The sequence below is a fragment of the Neofelis nebulosa genome, chromosome 16 (genome assembly GCF_028018385.1).
Source record: "Neofelis nebulosa isolate mNeoNeb1 chromosome 16, mNeoNeb1.pri, whole genome shotgun sequence".
In the NCBI taxonomy this organism is placed as follows: domain Eukaryota; kingdom Metazoa; phylum Chordata; class Mammalia; order Carnivora; family Felidae; genus Neofelis; species Neofelis nebulosa.
Window position 1 is genome coordinate 17,683,129 of NC_080797.1, and position 22,941 is coordinate 17,706,069.

The 22,941-nt window shown below is 50.0% G+C and overlaps 1 protein-coding gene across 1 annotated transcript in view; it reads right to left on the reverse strand.

Moving 5' to 3' along the window:
• SEC14L1 (SEC14 like lipid binding 1) overlaps positions 1-21,664 on the reverse strand; it is a 56,204-nt gene extending 34,540 nt beyond the window's left edge. The window contains exons 1-3 of the mRNA XM_058705096.1: positions 21,516-21,664; positions 20,293-20,396; positions 19,422-19,514 (exon numbers count right to left, since the gene is read on the reverse strand). Of these exons, the coding sequence (XP_058561079.1) occupies positions 19,422-19,484 (63 nt within the window). The 5' untranslated portion in view covers positions 19,485-19,514; positions 20,293-20,396; positions 21,516-21,664. The remainder of the gene's footprint in view (positions 1-19,421; positions 19,515-20,292; positions 20,397-21,515) is intronic.
• Between the last annotated feature and the right edge of the window lie 1,277 nt (positions 21,665-22,941).

Below are 22,941 nucleotides of genomic sequence, written 5' to 3' on the forward strand. Positions count from 1 at the left end.
ATTCTGTGTCTCCCCCTCTCTCTCTGTCCCTCCCTCGCTGGCACTCTGTCTCTCTCCCTCTCTCTCTCAAAAATAAATAAACATTAAAAAAAAATTGTTGTTTTTAAATTTCTGGCATCGGAGGCAATTTTTTAGAAAACAGGCAGCTTCTGACCACACACACCAATCACAAAGGTGACTTCGGGTGAACAACAAACAGTACATTCCTTCCATGACTGAGGAGGCCCCCCTCCTCTCGGCGCCCCCACCTTCCTGCTCCACCCTCCCCACCCCTCTCGTGGTCTGAGTCCCAGATCCAGTTGCCTTTTCCGCCTAGAATAGAACTTTAGCAACTACTTTTCATCTTCCTTTTTGCTGACAGCCTGAAAAGTATCCCTTTGTTTTCCAGCTTGCAAGTATTAATCCAGATTTGAAAATAAATTACAGGAGCAATAAAACATAATAACAATAAACCATAGGTTTCCATCTTGATTCTAACAGATCCAAAATCTTAGAAAGGTGCTACGAAATCAGAAAGCGTTCTCTTTTCGGGGTGCCTGGGTGGGTCAGTCGATGAAGCATCCAACTCTTGATTTCAGCCCCAGGTCACGATCTCCCGATTCACGGACTCTGCAAGATGCCTGCTTGGGATTCTCTCCCTCCCCCTCTCTCTGCCCCTTCCCCACTTGTATACCCACGCGCTCTCTTTCTCTCTAAAAAATAAATTTTAAGGAAGTTAAAAAAAAATGTTTCAGTGTTATTTTTTTTAAATGCCAATGTCTTCTGCTACAGTATATATAAATAAACCCACCCAAGGAGACCCTCTTCAGCAATACAATGTGATGAGCGATTCATCCGTGCATACATGAATGAATCAAAATAATTATGCTGAATCAAAGAAAACAGGCAAAAAAAAAAAAAAAAAAAAGTACGTGCGATTCTGTAAAATTCTAGGAAGTACAAACTAATTTACAGTAACCGAAAGCAAATCAGTGGCTCCCTGGCGTTAGGAAAAAAGAAATTATAACGGGACATAAAGAACTTTTGGAGCGATGCCTACGTTAATTATCTTAATTACAGCGATGGTTTCAAAGGTAAGAACACATGACAAAACTTACCCGACTACATAGCTTTAAAATGTACAGTTTTGGGGCGCCTGGGTGGCGCAGTCGGTTAAGCGTCCGACTTCAGCCAGGTCACGATCTCGCGGTCCGTGAGTTCGAGCCCCGCGTCAGGCTCTGGGCCGATGGCTTGGAGCCTGGAGCCTGTTTCCGATTCTGTGTCTCCCTCTCTCTCTGCCCCTCCCCCGTTCATGCTCTGTCTCTCTGTCCCAAAAATAAATAAAAAATGTTGAAAAAAAAAATTAAAAAAAAAATAAAAAATAAAAAAAAAAAATAAAATGTACAGTTTATTCCTAAGAGACTCTTAAATATGGAGAACAAACAGAGGGTTACTGGAGGGGGTGGTGGGAGGGGGATGGGCTAAATGGGGGAGGGGCACTAAGGAATCTACTCCCGAAATCATTGTTGCGCTGTATGCTAGCTAATTTGGACGTAAATTTTAAATAAATAAATAAATAAATAAATAAATAAATAAATGTATGTACGGTTTATTATTCCTCATTTATACCTTAGTAAAGCCAAACAACAACAACAGCAACAAATTCATCGAGTTTTAACTGGCAGCCAAGTCAGGAATTCCTAACATCTGCAGCAGTGACCAGTCTGACCGACAAGGGAACTTGATCCACCAGAGCAGGGAAGCGGCAAGGGTGAAAAGGGACGCAGGGTGAAAGGCTTTGTCCCTGACTGTCCAAGACCGGAAGCAACCATGGTGTCCTCCGAAAGAGGGATGGATTGGTAGACTGGGGCGCGTCCATACGGTGGAGCGTTACCCAGCCACAAAGAGCAATCAGCCATCAACCCCCAAAAATACGTGGGAGAAACTTCAATGACTGCTGTTTAACGAAAGAAGCCTGTGTGAAAAGGCCACCTGTCATAGGATGCCCACCACATGGCATTCTGGGAACGGAAAACGACAGAACCAGCCGAAAGATGAGCGGCTCCCAGGTACTGGAGGAGAGGGGGGTGGGACGGACAGGCGGAGCACAGAGGGTTTCCTGGGCCATGAAACTGCTCCGTGTGATACCTTAACGTGGACACGTGATGTTCTGCATCTGTCCAAGCCCACAGGACGTCCAACACCAAGAGTGAATCCTAATGGGGGATGCTAATGAATAATCACGTATTGGGGCGCCTGGGTGGCTCAGTCGGTTAAGCATTCGACTTCGGCTCAGGTCATGATCTCACGGTTTTCGTGAGTTCGAGCCCCGCGTGGGGCTCTGTGCTGACAGCTGGGAGCCTAGAGCCTGCTTCGGATTCTGTGTCTCCCTCTCCTTCTGCCCCTCCCCTGCTCACACCCTGTCTCTCTCACTCCCAAAAATAAATAAAACATTAAAAAATAAAAAAATAAAAAAGATCACGTATTAATACTGGCTTATCAGCTGAAACAAACACAGCACACGGGCTTTAACGACAGGGGTATCTGGAGACCCTCTGTGTGGTCTCCTCAATCTTCTGCAAACCTAAACAAACTATTCTAAAAAGTAAGACCTATGAAATATGAGAAAAGAGCAAAAATCTATCAAGTGTGCTCTAAGAAAACAAAAGACAAACTTCTTTTCAGAAGAACCTGGAGAAATCACTCAACAAACATTCACTCCCTTCCCCACGGCGGGCGCTGAGGAGGCAGGGACACAGGACAAGGACCTTGCCAGCACAGGAAATGAGGCTGACAACACTCTACCCAAGCATCGCCTACTTACTGACCGCTGCGTATGCACCGTAATTGGCTTCACAAAGTCTAATGCACTTACTAGGCAGAATCTTTCTACGAAATGAGTTTCTCTCTACTTAGAAATGAGGAAATAGAGGCCGAGAGAAGCCAACGTCCCGGGGATTTGAACCCGGGTCCGCGCCCCCTCGTACAGACCTTGGGATAAAAGACCCGCCTTCAGGGGCGCCTGGGTGGCTCAGTCGGTTGAGCCTCCGACTTCAGCTCAGGTCACGATCTCGCGGTCCGTGAGTTCGATCCCGTGTCGGGCTCTGGGCTGATGGCTCAGAGCCTGGAGCCTGCTTCCGATTCTGTGTCTCTGTCTCTCTCTGCCCCTCCCCCCTTCATGCTCTGTCTCTCTCTGTCTCAAAAAATAAATAAACGTAAAAAAAAAAAAAAAAAAAAAAAAAAAAAAAAAAAAAAAAAGACCCGCCTTCAAATCTCAGCTCCGAACAGCAGTCGGCAGAGAGCCCCGGGAGATTCCCGAATTTCGCAGAGTCCCAGCTTCTGCATTTTCTTTAGCGTACAGAATCGTGGAAGATTCAAAAAGGAACTGGTTAGCAGGCCCTGACACAGACTAAGTACAACAGTCAGAAAATGTGGCTACTGTCCTGTGCTGAACTTCCCCAAGAGGAAGAAAGTGAGTGCGCATTGAGTGCGGCAGCCCAATGGTTCCAAGGAACCAAATTGTCTAGGCTCAAAAAGGGGAAGGAAGCCTTTCTAACGCAATTGGCTTTAAAAACTGAAATATTTTTTGACGTTTATCTTTTCTACCATGCTTTGAAAACTCACCCCCCAAAAACCGCTCTGTTCACCAAAGTGGTAATCATATTCCCAACGGCCCTAAAAACACACGATGCAAATCTCATGAGGCTTTGGTGAAAACCCACTATGTCAAGCTTCTAAACAGCCAAGTTAAAACAAAAACAAAAACAAATACTCGGTGTAAATAATATCACGTAGGTCTCCTTCTTCCTATAGAGAAAAGGCAAACCGAAGATACAGACAGAAATCACCTTTACTTCGATGTAGGTCTTATGGATAAAATATTCCCTCTGAAAGATGAAATAAATACAAGGAATAGATTTAGCTAAAGAACTGATTATTAGCTAAATATACTATACTCAGTTGCGGGAATCAGAAGATAGGGCCCTGAAGATAAACACGACCAGGGCTGGGAAGAGACCTTTCACAAAATACAGGGGGTGGAAGGAGGGTGCTGAACGAGAGGACGTTCTCTGAAAAGGTTTCGGTTCCAGGGAGCCCTGGATCAGGCCTCAGGCTACTGGTGTTAACATTTTCCACAGAATGAGGAAACACAATACACTGGAAGGGAAAGAACTCGCGTCAGGAAACTAATCGCTCGGCTCCCATCGCGGCCTGAATAAATGTAAACATTAGACTGCTGTTCCCCACAGTCCCGGGAGAGTCCTCTCCTGCTCCAAGGACAAAGCCTTCTCCGGATCTCGCACCGGATCCTGACCGGAGATGTGATGCCGCACCAGCACTCACGGCCTCCAACGGACTCCTTGGAGCGCAGGGTGCTGGCAACTTCCTATCCACCCCCCCAGCCACCAGCTGTGTGACTCGGCTAGTCACCAGTGTCCTTTCCCTCTGCTCCTGCAGCACTGTCACCTTGGGCCTGAGACACAAACCAGGGAGCCGCACGACAGGGCCAAAGGACAGCTTGGGCTCTGGTGTCGACGGGCCTTGATTTGAATGCCACGGGTACCAGCCGTAAGCAACAGCCTTCGATGAAGAAGACGACTGTGAGCCACCAAAGACAGGGCACGACGGGGAAAAGTGTTATTGTCCGGCAGGCAACCCAGTAGGGCACAGGCAGATCAGAGGGAGAACGAGGAGGAGAAAGGGAGAGGAATTTTAAAGCAAAGCCCACAGACCTACTCCAGACTACACACTCCCAGTTGGAAGATAGGTAAGTCCAGGGGCGCCCGGCGGACTCAGTCGACAGAACGTGCGACTCCTGATCTCAGGGTCATGAGTTCAAGCTCCACGTTGGGTGTGGAGGTTACTTAAAAAAAAAAAAAAAAAAAAAAAAAAGTCCTGGTGATGTAATGCACAGCACAGCGATTATAATTAATACTGCACTGCATGTTTGAAAGCTGCTAAAAAAGGACATTTTTAACATTTGTTTATTTTTGAGAGAGAGAGAGAGAGAGAGAAACCGAGTATGAGCGGGTGAGGAGTAGAGAGGGAGACACAGAATCCGAAGCAGGCTCCAGGCTCCAAGCTGTCAGCACAGAGCCCGACGTGGGGCTCAAACTCGCAAACCACAAGATCATGACCTGAGCTGAAGTCAGATGCTTAGCCAACAGAGCCACCCAGGCGCCCCTAAAAGAGGATATCTTAAAAATCATCATCACAAGGAAAAAAATGTGTAACTGTGTGAGGCGACAGATGTTAAATAAACTTACTGTGATGGTCGTTTCACAAATTTGTACGTATCTCAAAACATCGGTAGACACCTTAAACTAATACAATGTTAAATGTCGGTTATATCCAAATAAAGCTGGTGGGGCCCTACCTACAAAGTAAGTGCAAGCCATCAAAAAGATACCGGTAGGTGGGGCGCCTGGGTGGCACAGTCTGTTGAGCGTTTGACTTCAGCCAGGTCACGATCTCCCGGTCCGTGAGTTCGAGCCCCGCGTCGGGCTCTGGGCTGACAGCTCAGAGCCTGGAGCCTGCTTCCGATTCTGTGTCTCCCTCTCTCTCTGCCCCTCCCCCGTTCATGCTCTGTCTCTCTCTGTCCCAAAAATAAATAAAAAACGTTGAAAAAAAAAAAAAAAGATACCGGTAGGGTCCTCAACTTCTTCCGGGTCTAATTTAGATCTGTGGAAATTAACACAGCGTGTGCAACTCTTTTAAAGATTTTATCTTGAAGTAATCCCTTACACCCACTGTGGGGCTTGAACTTACAACCCTGAGATCACGAGTCACGTGCTCCACTAACCGAGCCAGCCATGCGCCCCTAACGTTTCGTCACACAAACGAATGACAAAATACTTATGTACCCCATAAATGCTCACCATTATCCTTAGACCTTTTGTATGTTAAGTATTTCTCAAACACTTAAAGGGAGAAATGTTGGTTCAAATTCAGCAGGAGGGTCCCTGTTTGCCCCCAGGGCCCGGACAACTGGGTCTTCTCATTGGACTATAAGCTCGCTGAGAGCAGAGCCCAAGAAGACGGCTCGGTCGCTCTACAGGCTCAAGGCCTAGCTGATGCCCTATCAACCTCCTCCAGGAGACCGGCCTCTGAAGGCAGGACCTGTTAGAACCCCTTCCCATCTCCCTGTGGCATCCAGCCCTGCTTTAACCTCCTGGGCACATGATTACCATTCTCAAACCAAACTGCTTTGAAGGTCTTAAACTTTCTTTTCTTAATTAGTTAGCTATGTGACCTCTGTACCCAAGACGGGGCTCCAACTCAAAACCCTGAGATCAAGAGTCACACATTCCACTGGCCCAGCCAGGTGCCCCGAGAGTTTTACACTTTTTTTTTTTTTGAACGTTAATTTATTTTTGAGACAGAGAGAGACAGAGCATGAACGGGGGAGGGGCAGAGAGAGAGGGAGACACAGAATCGGAAGCAGGCTGTAGGCTCCGGGCCGTCGGCCCAGAGGCCGACGCGGGGCTCGAACCCACAGACCGCGAGATCGTGACCTGAGCTGAAGTCGGACGCTTAACCGACCGAGCCACTCGGGCGCCCCGAGTTTTACACTTTTAAAGCTGAAAACATGATATAGTTGTATTTGAGGACCATGTACAAAACACTCTAAAATTCCTTTCGTGAAAAAGATACATGACTGTAAGAATCACAAACGTAAAGACTTCCCGCCTCGACCTTTCCATTGTCAGGTGACAAGAGTTGAAACGTATCCTTGTGATTTTTTCTTTACCTTATTTGGTTGGAGGAATACGGGACATAAGGCACGTGCCAGATATGTGTCGATCAACTGCCTGTGCGATCGGTAAGGCTTCGGTCAACAGTGGCTATTAGCAAAGTTGTTGGAGAATCAAAGGTTATATGTGCAGATTTTTGACTGCATGCGGGGATGGGGGGGGGGTGTCTGTGACACTAATCTGTGTTCAAGGGCCAACTACAGTTGGAAAAAACGGAGGTATACACATCTTTTAGGTAGATCTTTATACGTAAGATATACGTCAATACATTTTGAAGGTCAAAGGTCTCACAGGTGACAATTATTCAGGCCCCAGGCAAACACGAACGCCTGGAGCGCCGTGACAGGTCTCTCTTCTCTGGGGTTTTCCGTGTGCAGTCACATGACGGACCCATGCATGATCCAGTGGGATCCAAGACACCCCGTGATTTACCAAAACCACTCCTAGTCCGTACATTTTTTTGTCTAATAAAGAGCAGAGTGTGGGTGACAACGAAAATAGCGGTTCTGCATATTCCTGTTCAAATCAAGTTGGATTTGGCAGAGTACGGCTTTACTTTCCAGAGTGTAAAAAAATAAATCCAAGGACTTGAGAAAAAGCATTTGGTGTTCTGGGGAATTGCAGCTGTCAGCTTTGAAAGATGCCATGTGTTTGCCCACATAAAAGAACGTAATGAGCTATGGAAATATTATCCGGTTTCATGAACCAGAATAAAAACTCCATCATTAGCGGACTGAAACTAGGAGCCGTTTTAATCCACCAGGAAAATATCTATCACGTACTATTTATTAAAGGCCTATCAGACCCGTCGTACCTCACACCCGAAGTGTCTGATTCTCTATTGTCTCTTCGACTTCTCTTCCCTTATGGCAGGAGCCCAGCGTTTTACATCGGTGGCCCCTACACCTGCTTCTTTCTTAAGAAACCAGGAACAACAGCAACCACAAAATGCACATTATAAAGATATACTCTGAGGGGCGCCTAGGTGGCTCGCTGGGTTGAGTGTCCCTCCCTTGATTTCGGCCCAGGTCATGATCTCACAGTTTGTGAGATCAAGCCCCAGGTTGGGCTCTGTGCTGACAGCATGGAGCCTGCTTGGGATTCTCTCTCTCCCTCTCTCTGTCCCTCCCCAACTCGCACAAGCAGGCTCACTCGGGCTCTCTCTCTCAAAATAAATAAACTTAAAAAAAAAAAAACTTGCTTAAAAAATATATATATACTTTGAATATATGGAACAAAATACAGTAGTAGAATTCTTCAAGGAACTTGCCTTTTGGATCTAGAATCTATTAATATAAAAGACAAAAAAGAAATGAACTTAGATATGCAATTTTTTGGTTGATATAAGCATCAAAAACTAGATCTTAAAAATGTTCAGCCTTGGGGCGCCTGGGTGGCTCAGTTGGTTAAGCGTCCGACTTCAGCCTAGGTCATGATCTTGTTCCCGAGTTCGAGCCCCGTGTCGGGCTCTGTGCTGACAGCTCGGAGCGTGGAGCCTGTTTCAGATGCTATGTCTTTCTCTCTCTCTCTCTCTCTCTCTCTCTCTCTCTCTGCCCCTCCACCACACATGTTCTGTCTCTCTCTCAAAATTAAATAAAACATTAAAATTTTTTTTTTTTTTTCATATTCAGCCTTTTAAGAAGAAAACAAGTTCTGGGGTGCCTGGGTGGCTCAGTTGGTTAAGTGTCCGACTCTTGATTTCAGCTCAGGTCATGATCTCATGGTTGGTGGGATTGAGCCCCGCATCAGGCTCCACATAGACAGCACAGAGCCTACTTGGGATTCTCTCTCCCTCTATCTGCGTCCCCCACCTCCCGCTCATGTGCACGCTCTCGCTCTAAATAAATAAATAAATAAGGAGGAAAGCAGCTCTGACACGTGCTACGACGTGGATGGCCTGTGAAGACAGGTCGCGGAGTCAAACAAGCAAATCACTAAAGTACAAACACTGTCTGATTCCACTTCTAGTAGGAACAGTCATAGCGCGACTCACAAACACAAGGTAGAAAAGGGGGCAGAGGGTTTGCCGGGGCCGGGGGATGGGGAGCTGGGGTTTAACGGGGACAACGGTCCTATTTGGGAAGGCGAAAAACAGAAGTGCTGGGGATGGAGGCAAAACAAGGTGAATATGCCCAACACACTGACTTGTCCGCTAAAAATGCTTCCAACGGCAGATTGTATAGCATTGTGTATTTATCACAATAGAACACAGCACAGATCTTCTCCACCTGAAAATTCGCAGAGTCATACAAATAACTAAGACAAGTTCAGAGAAGCACACGTTATAACTCTGTATCACTAAGTAAACACAGGAACAGTCCGGAGAAGCACATTAAAGCCAGTAGTCTCCCCGTTGGCATGTCAAATCCTTCGAAAGAAAATATGATGTGAGAACAGGCCACAGCCTGTTAGAGAGTCTATTCCTTTCAAAAAGTTTAAATTGAAAAGTTATAACTGAAACCAGCTTCCCTTCCTCCCCTTCCATGTGCTATAAATTCAATTTAGGGAGACCTCAACCAGTGTTTCTCAAACCCGAGCAGGTATCCGAACCGCCTGCGGGGCTGGGACACCGGGCTGCTGAACCCACGCTCAGAAATCCCGATTCGGGAGAGAATCGGAACTTATTATTGTCAGAATTCTCATTCTAAGCCAACTCTGTGTTAAAAGTAAAATGAAGATAAGAGGTGTTTGGAGAAAAGTTTTCTAAATATTAATAGTATAAATCCTGCAATATAATCGATGACCTCTTAGATGAATTTCTTCTTAAAATCTGTACCTTGCAGCTTTTAGCTCTGGACTTGGTTTTTAAGACAGACACGGGGATTAGGCTAGAAAAAGTAAGAGAAACATATCCCTTAAAATTAGACCTACCTCATGTTACAGGATAACATTCATTAAGAAAAAAAGAGACATATAATAACCAACCTTTCAGGTTTAAACCTGAAGAAATCTTTTTAAAAAAAAATCAGACCACCATACTATCAGAATCAATCATTTTTAGGTGAATTTTATGTTCTATAGGAGAACCCCAGAAACGACATTCTCTTACACTTGGTATTCGTCACTACGGGAGAAAAGCCACTCCAAACACCAAATAATCCATAAAGCAGGACACGTTTTCTACTCAACTACACTGATTATAAGCTTCAGTTCACGGACTATAAACACTATTCTACCCACAAAACATGGTGTGAGTCAGATTCCTTCAAAACATGAGTTGAAGGGGTAAGGGGCATCAAGGAGGACACTTTTGGGATGAGCTCTGGGTGTTACATGTCAGTGATGAATCGCTAAATTCTACTCCTGAAGTTATTGTCACACCATACGTTAACTAACTTGGATTTAAATTTGTTTAAAAATACCAAAAAAAGTTTTTAAAGAGCCACGGTTTAAGCGTAGGTAGCAAATACCTCCGACTGAAAGAAGACGCTCCAACGTGCCCTTTCGTCAAAATTCTCACTGGCTCTGGGTACCAGGCCGAAGAAGTTGAGCCTCACCTTGAAGGTGTGGGGCGGCCACTCAAAGAACTGTAAACGCGAAGCGTGTTCAGAGTTTCAGTCGGAGCCCCCGGCGGCAGCCCCGAGCGAGGGCAGGTGGGTGAGGGGCAGCGGGGAGGCGGCGTCCAGGGGCCCGAACGGGACATCAGGCGCTGTCATCGGAGAGGAGCCAACACGATCAGAGACGGGCAGATTCAGACACGGTCCGGGAGACATCAGGGAAGGTTCTGGTCATCACAGAGCCTGAGGGGTGGGGAGGGAAGGCGGCCAGGAACGCCGAGGCTTCCGGTCTGAGAACAGGGCACGTGGTGATGGCACTCGTCAGGAGCAGGAGTTCACAGGAAAAGGCAGAGCTCCTGAGGGGCATTTTATTGGGTGTGTGTGTGTGTGTGTGTGTGTGTGTGTGTGTGCACGCGCGCGCGTGTGTGTTCTGGTGGGCTGTGTTCTTTGTGCGGGCAGGAGGAGGCAGTGGATTCTGTTTCAGAAACGCTAAATTTGTACAGCGTCAAATGGAGACGTCCTAGCAGGCAGCTGGCTAGGAATCTGGAAGTTCCTGAGTGGGAGTCTAGGCTGAAGATAAACTCTGGGATCTTCTGTTTCTAGAGTGACGGTTGAAGCCATGGGTTTCAGAGGCTGCCCAGGAAGAGATGTCAGGTGAGAGAGAACCGGATTCTTCTAAAACAGCACGGACTACCAATTAAAACAGCACGATGTTTACGATGGCCAGAAAACACGAAATATACAACCGGTGGTCCCAAAACGGCAAACCAAGTGTCAACAGAGGAGGGGTCCATCTGTCCCCGAGAAGGCACGGAGGTGGGAGAGAGAGGCAAGACCGGTCAGAGGGGCAGGCCAGAGAGTTCCACGTGCAGCCTCGATCAAATATGCAGGACACTCACACATTGGCTGCTCATCAATAACTCAAAGTGCACGCTGAATACTCTAATGCGAAAACGTGCAGGGGAGCCAGGGAACACACGGCAAATTTCTGAATGGAGAAGGGACCCGGTATACATCAAGACACACAAAGCATAAAGGTTTTGTTCGTTCGACAAAAAGACTCGTTCTCCAGGGGCGCCTGGGTGGCGCAGTCGGTTAAGCGTCCGACTTCAGCCAGGTCACGATCTCGCGGTCCGTGAGTTCGAGCCCCGCGTCGGGCTCTGGGCTGATGGCTCGGGGCCTGGAGCCTGTTTCCGATTCTGTGTCTCCCTCTCTCTGCCCCTCCCCCGTTCATGCTCTGTCTGTCTCTCTCTGTCCCAAAAATAAATTAAAAACGTTGGAAAAAAAAAATTAAAAAAAAAAAAAAAAAAAAAGACTCGTTCTCCTAACCTCAAACCGTGCCTCGCCAGGGAATCAGAATGCAGTCTATGCTCTGTTTCAACACGGGAAGTCACTCCCCTAGAAATACACAAAACTGGTTCCCTCTCATGCACGTTAAAAAAGAAAGAAGAGGGGCGCCTGGGTGGCGCAGTCGGTTAAGCGTCCGACTTCAGCCAGGTCACGATCTCGCGGTCCGTGAGTTCGAGCCCCGCGTCAGGCTCTGGGCTGATGGCTCGGAGCCTGGAGCCTGTTTCCGATTCTGTGTCTCCCTCTCTCTCTGCCCCTCCCCCGTTCATGCTCTGTCTCTCTCTGTCCCAAAAAAATAAATAAAAAACGTTTAAAAAAAAAAAAAAAAAAAAAAAAAAAAAAAAAAAGAAAGAAGAATCAGTAATGACAACGGCGACCAAAGTCCTCTCTTCAGTGAACCTGCCTGCGGGCACTTCTCCAAGCGGCACCGCCACCCCGACCCCCCCTCCACCAGATTCCCCCAGGCACTCCACTGCTCACGCTACCCCGAAACCCTCTCAGTCGGCCCTGCCATCAGATGCACTCCTTCCCTGCTTTCTGTAGGAACCACAGGGACCCATCATAGAAAGACCCGGTTTAATTTGGGAAAGAATATTTTGCCTCTTATTTGCGCTTCAGCTTTCCGGAGGACGGCCACAGGGACGGATGGGGAGGCCGAACCGATCGAGGCCGCATGTGCTCCCATAGGCTCCCCGGAACAGTGATGGCGGCTGAGGGTTAGGGTGACAGGAGGGGACGGTGGCAGTTTCTCTCACAAAGCGAGGGCACGAAAGGACACGAAGGGAAGGGAGGAGGTGGGAGAAGCAGGGAGACTGAAGACAAGAACCACGAGCGACAGCTGATCTGGAGCGGGAACCAAAGACACTGTTTTAGGCGATCGAGAAAGTCTGAACGTGGACCCGGTATTTTTGTTAAGTATGACGATGACGTACATGGCGATTATGTTGAAAGAATAAAAGGTCCTTACTGGTTACAGACCCTGCTGAAGTAGTTATGGGTGAGTTCACAAGATGCCTGAAACCTGCTTTAAATACACCAGGGGAGGGGCGCCTGGGAGGCTCAGACGGTGAAGCATCCGACTTCGGCTCAGGTCACGATCTCGCAGTTCGTGAGTTCCAGCCCCACGGCGGGCTCTGTGCTGACAGCTCGGAGCCTGGAACCTGCTTCGGATTCTGTGTCTCCTCTCTCTGCCCCTCCCCGACTTGTGCTCTGTCTCGTGTCTCTCAAAAATAAATAAATGTAAAAAAAAAAAAAAAAAAAAAAAAAAAACAACTTTAAATACACCAGGGGAAAAAAATGGGGAAAACAGATTTAACAATAGTGCCAAAGCACAGCCCCCGCCACCAGAGGAGGGTGACGGGCCCCTGGCCCTGCCTGGACCCTTCATTCTCCCAACTTGGAGAGGCTTGAAAATGTCCGTATCAGTGTTCGGGGGGTTGTGTCTTGTTTTTTTTTTTTGCGTGTTTTTGCAAAAACAGGTAAACCAAAGAGGCAAGGAGCTGAATCAGATCCTGCTTTATTTTTCCTTCAGAACCACAACTGTCTCCACCCTAGCACATTAAAAATAATTCAGGATGCATGATGTGTTGGAGAGTGGGTGTCAGAGAAGGGAAAATGCCTAGTTCTATACAGAGTAGTGCGTACTGAGTACTAATGTACTATAACTGTCTGTTTCCAAAACTAAGTGAGTCTGACTAATTACACCCCAATGTGTATTAAATGCGGTAGGATTCACACCCTGGCACTCGAGAACCTTATAAATAAGAAGTCTACCCTCTCCCCGCACTGGAAAACTGACCAGGATCCTAATATACCATCAGAGGGACTGGGTCCTTTCCCTCCACTCCCAGAACGAGTAAAACTGTTGAAAGGCAGCCCCCGAGATACACGAGCACGGCTTGTTCACCTCTGAGCAGAACAACCGCTCCTGCCCACCAGGCCGCTGGCAGACCTCACAACACTTGCGTTAACGAAAAGGATGCATCTCAGTGTCACCTCGAGAAACTGGGAAACCGGAGTGAGGGACGCGAAAAGGCCCAGGGCTGAAATCTAGGGTGAGAGGAAGAAGCCGTGCTTCGAGAAGAAGGACGACAGATGGCACGACAACACCTCAAACTAAAATCCTGCTCAAAACCCAACGTGCACGGCACTCGGGTCAGAGGAAAAACCCAGAGAAAACGGGACAGGTGGCTCAAAATGTCTTCGGGAGAGCGGACGGGGCTTCGGGAGGCAGCCGGCTGCCACACGGAGCGAGAAAGGACAAAACAGGAATGCGCTCCGGCAGGACCCGTGCCCCTCTATCCCAGCCAACCCGAGGAACAATCTGGAAGCGGCTGCCCGCGGGGTTGGCTTGTGCGCCAGGCCACCTCCTCAGGAAGCACTCCACCTGCCAGATTTCTGCACGCCTCGCACTCGCCCCCCCAGAAGACCAGACTCGGGGCTCTCCTCACACTGCGGTCACACATGCAAGGCGCCTGGGGCCCCCGCAGGTCTCCCTAGCTGTTTTGACAAAGGAAATCTGAATGGATGCAATAAAGCCTAAATAAAAATACAAATGCCCATTTAATGCAAAAGACATAAAAGACAAAAAAGAAAACAAAACACACACGTTCAGAGACGTCATTAACTTCCTGATGCACTTCACTTCGTACGCGGAGGCAGGCACAGGGCTGGCTGCAAGGAAGAGGGGAGGACGTGTGGGTCTCGCCCTCCCCCACCCTCCTCTCTGCGGGCTAATTCCAGCACCTCCTCACCACAGCCTGACACTAGGAAACTGACCCGTCCCCGAGCGGGTTTGCGGCAGGGCCGGTGGGGACCGAGCCCACAGCCAATCTCTCCCTCCTGCCTTCGTCATCTGGTCTTAGCAGGAAGCCAGGGGGCACCTGAGGAAAGGAAAAAGGGACTAGAAACAAAAACAAACAAAAACCAAAAAAACGGGATGAAACAAACAAAAATGAAACACGAGAGAGAAGAACAAAAAGTCAGTCTTGTGGTCGTGGGCCATTTAATCAACAGCGGTACCCCGGCAAATAGCTTCTCTGTTTATTCAGCCTACAGAAATACATCGTTCAAACTCCTAATAAGGGGTTTGTCAACAGGACTTCGTAGGATTTAGGAAGATGTAAAAACAAAAAAAGAATTCGCCACATTCCCCACCAAAAGGGCTCTGCTCCTAAGGGAGGTATTAGCTCACTGAAGGATCAAAGTGTTCCGTGGGGAACACGTAGATCTCGTGTCTGAAAACAGACCACAGGGCGACATTTCAGAGCTGAGTTTCTGTCAAACCGACCTCCCGAGTCCTCGTACTCAAAGCTCAAGTGCACACATGTCGGCTGATCTGAGAGACTACTATGCATTTAGCGCTGACACTCGAGGGAACAAGGAAAATAATACATGAGGTCACTGCCCCCGAGGAACATTCGAAATAGCTGCATGGAACCCTGAGAATGAAAGAAACGCTAATTACAAGGGGGAGTAGCTAACACGGATGACCCTGATAAGGGATCGAGGAAGGGGAGACAGACCCTAGCAGCGGTGCTCAGAGGCCTGGGAAAGTCAGCTGGGTCAGCGGGACGGAGATTCAGAGGACAGACGGGAGAAGCAAGCAGTGAAGGGAAGGAAGGAAGGGTCAAAGGGGTGTGAGGGCCAGAAAAACACCGTGTGGCAAGCCAGGACAGCACAGAGCAGACTTAAACGTCCATGTTCGCGAAGTAAGGTGAAACAGAGAGGGGAGGACAGGAAGGGCCTTGCGAGAGAGCAAAGGAGTTTAGAGCGGGTGGGACAGGTAAGAGGTCAAATAGGCGACTGCCGGGCAGACACAGCGTATGGCAGCCGAACGCAGGGCGACCTGTCCACGTAAAAGACGTAAGGACAGAACAAATAACTCAGGTGGTGCAGGGAGAGAAGGGGACAGGAAGCGCGTGACCCGAAGGCACGACCAGAGTACAGGTGTGCTGGGACGCAGACGGTGGGCGCTCTGGAAGAAGGACGGGGCTTCTGAAAGGAGGGAAGCTGGCCAGAGCAGGGCAGGAGGGGAGGGCACGACGTGGCTGGCGCTGACGGCCGGACAAGGTGGCGGTCCGCGGGGTGGCAGGGCACGTGGCAGAGCCTCTCCCATCACGCGCTCCAACTGGTCAAAACGACGGCTGTCCTCAGGTGAAAAGGGATCATTGGCAAGGGGGCGCCTTGCCGGCGAATGCTGGCAGAGAGCCGTCTGGGCCGCGGGCTTTCCTCCCCCTCGGGGCCCTGGCCTCCCGCGTGTCCCTCCATTTGCTCTCCAGCAACCTTACCCTGCCTCTGGGTCACGTAGGAAGGGGCCCTTAACGGTCAGCGGGGGGGAAGCCGTCACTGAACACGTCTAAGTTTTAAAATTATGTTTTAGCTCAGAAATTTCCACGCGCAGCCCTCTCGAGCCAGCACGCCAGAACCTTCCTGCCCATCCAGAGCCCCTTCAGTCCCCCTCCCCACGACCCAGGCAGGGGAGCCCCGGGAAACGTGCTTGGCTGAGACTGGACAAGTCCAAGGCGCCCTCGCGAACAAGAACCTTCGGAAAACACCGCGGGCACACGCGGGGCGCCGGAGGCCTGGCAGGATAAAGAGAACCGAACGCGGGCAGCAGACCTCTACCACGAGGTGTGTCTCAGGTTCCTCACCCTCCAAGGTGCCTCAGGTGGTCTCGGGCGATTTCTCAACTCGCTGAGGCTCTCCCGTTCCGTTTCTGGGCAAATATAGCATGAGAGCGGGCCCTTAAAACGCCACAACCGTTTTTGCTGGTTTCTGCAGAAACTCCACCTCCGTTTTGCTGGTTTGCCATTTAATTCAAATGGGTTAGTGAGAACGCTCCCGTGATTTCCTAATGCTACCAGTACACTGATCCCAAAACAAATGCTACACTGAATCGATCAAATGCAATTCACATACTTGATACACCCGGGGCCCGAGCAACTTACGAGCAACTTACACTAGTCACTGTTCCCCTAAGCCATTTTCAGGCCATAGTAAATTACAGTCACGCTCTCGGTTAACAGACAAGGGCATCCGTTCACGGAGTGGCATCTTCCCCAACAGTCTCCTCCCCACGGGACCCCCGTAAAGCAGGGCTTGGATCCACCCCCAGATCCCACAGGCCGACCACCTGCCCAACGCCGCTGTCACCGCCACGTGCTGTGACTAGCGCCTCACCCCTTCTGAGGCTCGCTCTCAAAAACGTTTCCCTTGAAGCTGTAGTTCCGTTCTTGCTTTAACTGGCCATCTCTCTCCTCACTCTGAATGAGCCGCAAAGACTATTTCTACAGGAAGTCTGTTACACTCCTGCTTAAGCTCAAGGAAAAAACCAGTGATAGGACAAGGTAAATGAGGATTTTATGACGTACAACTTCAGCTTGAAAAAATGGCAAATGACACCACACCAAAAAATCACTAAAGACTTGAAACGTGCTAGCTTCTAATTCCCGAAGGAAAACACATTTTGTTTTCAGATTAAAAAATATTTTCGGGGGCACCTTGGGTGGCTCAGTCGGTTGAGCATCCGACCTCAGCTCAGGTCACGATCGCCCAGTGGGATCGAGCCCTGAACCGGGCTCTGTGCTGACAGGAAGGAGGAGACTGCTTGGGATTCTCTCTCTCCCTCTCTTCCCCTTCCCTGCTCATGCGTGTGCACGCACACTCTCTCTCTCTTTCTCTCAAAATAAATAAACTTAAAAAATATATATTTTCTCACGACTCAAAACAAAATGATTCCTTGCTTCAAAATAAAAGCAATTTAAAAATGCATTAATTTTAAAAGACTGGGAGGTGGTTCAGAATTTGAATTTCAGTCTCCTGTAAATCCATGCATAAAAATGGGCAGGACAAACTTTACCATTTTGAAAATAGCAAAGTAAGGAAAATAAGGAAGTTGATCACTAGACAGTCAAAACTCCTCTTTATTAAGCTAGCATCTGCAGAAGAGACCAAAATACCTTTGCCACACAGAATCAGGGTTGCACGGAGCTTTTATAAGATAGTACTTCATGTTTTAGAAAACAGAATGGCTCCTGTCCCCCTGCCCCACCAGGCCTGGCCCAGTCCTCGGGGCAGTCCTCTGCCCCACACGGTGCCACTGGGCTCTGTTGCTCCCTCACCCCTCTCCCCCAGTTCCACCAGCCTCTACCAACTGAAAAGGGTCAGGCCGCCAACCCTGGGCAGATAATCCACAGGCTGGCCAATAACCTACATCCTAGCTCCAGGGGAGAGATGACCGGATCAAGTCTCTCCAGAATCTGAACTAGGAAACAAGACCAGAATCGGTCACTTAGAAACTGAAAGAATATAACAAGCAATGCCACAAACTGGGGCCTGCGGGGTTTTGAATAGCTCAAAGAGCACGTGAGCTGAAGCCACAAGGGAGGGAAGACCAGGAGCGAGCAAAGCAGCCAGCTGGTAGGAGAGGGGGGCTCCCGCGTACGGAGCAAGGCAGAGTCCCACGGGGTAAAGTTCCAGGGACAACTGCTGTGGACAGACGTTCCCCAGAGCTGCCAGGAACCACCCTCCAATGCCAGGTCCTTGGAGCTCAGCCCATCCAGCTTGCATTCCTGCATTTCTGTGCAATTCACATCACCCCACATGTGCTCCCACGAACAATGCCCCTTCTCAAGCTCTCTGGAGTGGGTCTGTGCTGCACACAACCAAAAGCCAAAACAGCACGTATAACATGCAAACAGGAAACAAGCCTTTCTTGATAAACCATTCACAAAACATACTCAACGGTCCTAGTATTTAAGGGAAATACAGGGGTGCCTGGCTGGTTCCATCAGTAGAGCACAACACTCTTGATCTTGGGGTTGTGAGTTTGAGCCCCACGTTGGGGGTAAAAATGACTTAAAAATAAAATCTTGAAAAAGAAAAAAAAAAAAAAAAAAAAGGAAATACAGAACTAGAAACACCACCCCCACGCCAAAAGTAAAACCCCCAAAACCTCACACTGACTGAGGAGAGGCACAAGGCAAAACTTTCTGAGGTAATAGATGGAAAGGTTCTACAAGTGACGTGTTGGTCACTCTTCCTTCAAAACTGATCAAAACGGACACTGAGTATGTGACCATTTCACTGTATGTAAATTATACCTCGATTTACAAAAACAAACTCCCTAAATCTAAATTGCTTCCTTGAGAGGACTTGAGTTTTGGAGGTTATTTTTCAAAACTATATTGACCTGGATAAATCTCACAACCAAGGTTGAGCAGAAACAACCAGATGCAAGAACACCTGAGTTTCTAGTTAAATACAGAAACAAAACAGCCAACGCTCATCAATGGTGTTCAAAGTGAGAGCGGCGGCCAACTTTGAGGTGGGAGGGAGGTGGGGAGTGGGACTCGGGGAAAAAAAAACCCTCTCCACATCCCTCTTCTCCTTTAACAAACAAGAAGAACAAAATCCAGAGGAAAAAGTATTTCATCAGAATCCTGCTTCTGAGGGGCAAAGGGGGAGGGAGAGAGACAAAGAAATCTTAGGCAGGCTCCACGCTCAGTGCAGATCCCGGCGCGGGACTCGATCCCGCGACCCTGAGATCACGACCTGAGCTGAAATCAAGAAATGGACACTTAATCAACTGAGCCACCCAGGCGCCTCAACTCAAATCCGTATATCAACCTGAGGTGCAGTTTTAAAAAAACAAACAGGCAGGTTTTGATTTTCAGAGACTGACGGTTTGAAGACACTTCACAAACTCTAGCCGTGGCTCGTCAGCATAAAAACAGAACAAGTAAAAATGGGAGAATGGAGACAAATGATAAACATCCGGCTACAGATCAAATCTGAATACTTGAGACAGGCCAAAGAGTAAATCAAAATGTAAAGTACTTACAGCCATAATTAACTCAAAGGGGTGTTTATACACCCTCACTGGTGACTGGTATTTCTGCACCATGATTGTAACACAACAGCAAACCTCTCACACCTGCAAGACACAAATGTATTGCAATTACAAAAAACACCCGTGATACAGGGAAAATTTAAATCCGTGTTTACTCATCAAACCACAGCCCGAGTGTAGAAAGGGACCTCAATAGGTCACATCATTCTCTACACACAAAAATCGAAAGATGCTACTTTGATTACACGAGGAAGGAGAAGGTAATGAGACAGTTTAAGAGTCGGTGAAGGAAGTTCAAGCGTAATGAGGGAATCCCCTCTGGTCGGCCTCCCGGGGCCTCTCCAGGGAACGTACGGGGGTACAAGATCCCAGACCTTTCCGGCACTGAGATGTTATGATCCGAGTATTAGTTCCCGAATCATTTTCTCTTCCACAACTTTTACAACAAGCCAAACCAAAATGATGGCACTTCAGGATATGAAGTCTGGAGACACACAAGCATAGAAGTGGAAGAAAATACTACCGTATCTCAAATGATGGAAAACTCCTCAAAAGCGAGCTTCGAAGTCTAACTGTCCATCTCTGTCTTCTAACTGCGGTGACCACAATTTCAGAGACTTGTCTTCACGTGGCGGCAACACCAAGCACTCTGGCTGGAGGCTCCCCTGAAACTTCCAAGCCTCAAATAGCTGTGGTATCTGTCCGCAATCAATTCATATTCCTGCCCCGGTGGTGCCAGCCGCCGTGCACTGTCGTGAAAAACACACTCTTTTTGGTGGGGGGGGGGGGGGGGGGGAGTCCTCCGCGAGACCCTACTTCCCTATTTAAAAACGAGGAAGAAAAAGAAATCCAAAGAGCCTACCTGTCCTGCTGAGGATAATCATTAAGAAGGTTACTTCATGCTGGATACGGTGAGGGGCTAGTCCAAAGTACAAAATGGAAAATATCAAGGAGCCCAAAGTCTAGCTGTAAAAAAAAAAAAAAAAAAAAAGAAAAGAAAAGAAAAGGATTACGGAAATATATTTTATTTCAGAAGATTCCTATCTACGTTATTACATTTAAACAGGTCTGGAACTCTCTCCGGCATGTTTGTTTAGCTTATCTCTCTGAAGGAACAGGTTATGTTGGAAAACAGCGCTGACAGTCTGAAAACTGCCACACAATTACTCTCGGTGACCTCAAGCACGTCCCTTGACTTCCCGTGGACTCAGTTTCACCTCTGTACAATGAGGTTTGGAGTGCGATAACCTTGAAAGACTTCCAGCTCTAAAATCATGACACGCAGAGCCCCAACTCCGGGACTCTCCACCTCCCCTGGAAGCCCCGCATTAATCCTCACTCTGGGACTGGCAGGTCCTGATGCGCTGGGACCACGATCGATTCCGTTTTGCAACCCTGGCGATGCTGGAGCACAATTTGAAAACCGGGAAAACGGATTTCCGAGGATCTCCCAGAGAAGGGGAGGGCGATTACGGGGTATACAAAGGGATGCGGGGGGCTGGGAGACTCAAAAAGCAGTGCTCGGCTGAGATACTCTAACATCCATTCACGAGTCCACTGCCCGGCAGAACCCACGCTGGGGAACCCGCTAATTCACGAACTTCTGAACTCCTGCCAGTTCCCAGCTTCGGATGCTCGGGTCCAGAGAAACCTCCTACGTGGGAATCCGGAGTTACGACGGCCAAGTGGCACCCCGGACCCGGGCAGCCTCTATTGCATGACAATTGGTGCTTAAAAATCAGCCAATGGCCAGACCCAGGGAGTCCACCGCGCGCAGGCTGAGGGCAGCCGGGCCCTCGGGCCGGTACGGGGGCTCCAGCGCGGCGGCCCCCGCGGGCCCCCAGCCCCGACCGGCCCGGGGGAGGGGAGCCGGGGACGGGATCAGACCCCAAATTCTGTCTCCCGCAGGGAGGGCTCCCGGAGTGGGAAAGCGGGGGGGGGGGGGGAGTGCGGGAGCGGGGGGGGGGGGTGGCGCTCCCGCCGGGGCGGAGGAAGCCGGGGGGCCGCGAAGGGCCCCGCGACGCCGGGAGGGGCCGGGCCGGGCCGGGGGCGCGCTCGGAGCCCGCCGCGGCGACGCGCGCCTACCTCTTGTCAGAAAGGCCGGGCCCGGAACGCGGGGCGGCGGGGGGAGCTCATGCCGGCGGCTCCGGGGTGCCGTCGCCGTTCCACTGCCTGCGATCGCAGCTCCGCCGCCGGTTCCGGGGAGTGGACCGGGGGGGGGGCGGGAGGGGGGACGGGCAAGGGAGGGGCGCGGCGAGGCTCCAGTGGTTGTTACGGGTGACGGGGAGGGCGGGGCCGGGCGGCCGGAAGGGGCGCGCGTGCGCGAGCGCGGCCGAAGGGCGGAGGCGGGCGCTACGACCGTTGCTAGGGGAAGGGGAGGAGGGGGACGACCCGGGCCGAGCCGCGCTGCGCAAGCGCCATCTCGGCGGCCGGCGGGCGTGGGAGGAGCTGGGAGCTGGCGCCGGCCCTGACGCAAGGCTAGTCTCGCAAGAGGCCGCTGGCCCCGCCCTGTTTTCGTCACAGGGCGTGGCTAGGCTGAGGAGCGGGGCTCGCGGGCCGCGGTGGGGGTGGCGGGAGGCGGGGCGAGACACGGGAGGGCGGGCAAGCTGGGCCTGGAGTTGCGCCGAGTTGGAGCAAGCCGGTTCCTGCCAGGTCAGAGTCAGCTCGGGGCCGGGGCCAGGCCGCTGCTGCGAGGCCCGGCCGGCGCCGGAGGTCCGGTGCCTCCTCATTTTTTTATGGACTGCTCGGGGGCGGCAGGCCTCCCCCTGCAGCGCCCTGACCGCATTCTCGCCGAGTAATGCAGCGGAGGCGAGTGCCAGGGCTTGGGAGGGGCTGGGTGGAACCGAGCATCGTCTTGTCAACACGTCCAGGCCGCGCGATGGAACGAACGCGGGGCCAGGTCAGCCCCTGGGGACCAGGAGGGCTGCATTCCAGCGGGACAGCCGCACTTCCAGCTGTAGCTTCAGAGCTCGAGGGTGATGCACCTTGAGACCCGGCGCCTTACGGGGAGCGAGGGCTGGAGGGGGGCACGGCGCACGTCCCCCCACACACCGCAAGGCTGGCTTTACCGCCAACACACAATTTCTCTGGCCGTGTCACTACTGCGCCCTTTGCATTAGTCACCCTGGGTGGCTGCACTTCGGATGCTGCCCCTGCACAGAACACTTCCGGAACTGCTTTGGAATTTCCTTCAGGGTCAGTTTAGCAGGCACCCAAGAGCACCATTTATAACTTGGTCACACCCTATTTTTCTCTGACCCTCATTTTCCAACTTGAGCAGCCACACTGCTCACTAGACTCAGCTCCGACGGGCTTCGGCCAGTTTGTAAAAATTGCATCCACCTTCAAAAGATGCTTTCGGAAAGAAACATCCCGGGAATGATGAACCTCCCGGTAGGAGTAAACAGCGGCACCCATGAAATGGTCTTGTCAAAAATTGACCTGATCTGATAAGCTCTAGGTGTAACCACCAATTTACTGGAAATAGAGAACAGAGAAACGTGCCAAACGA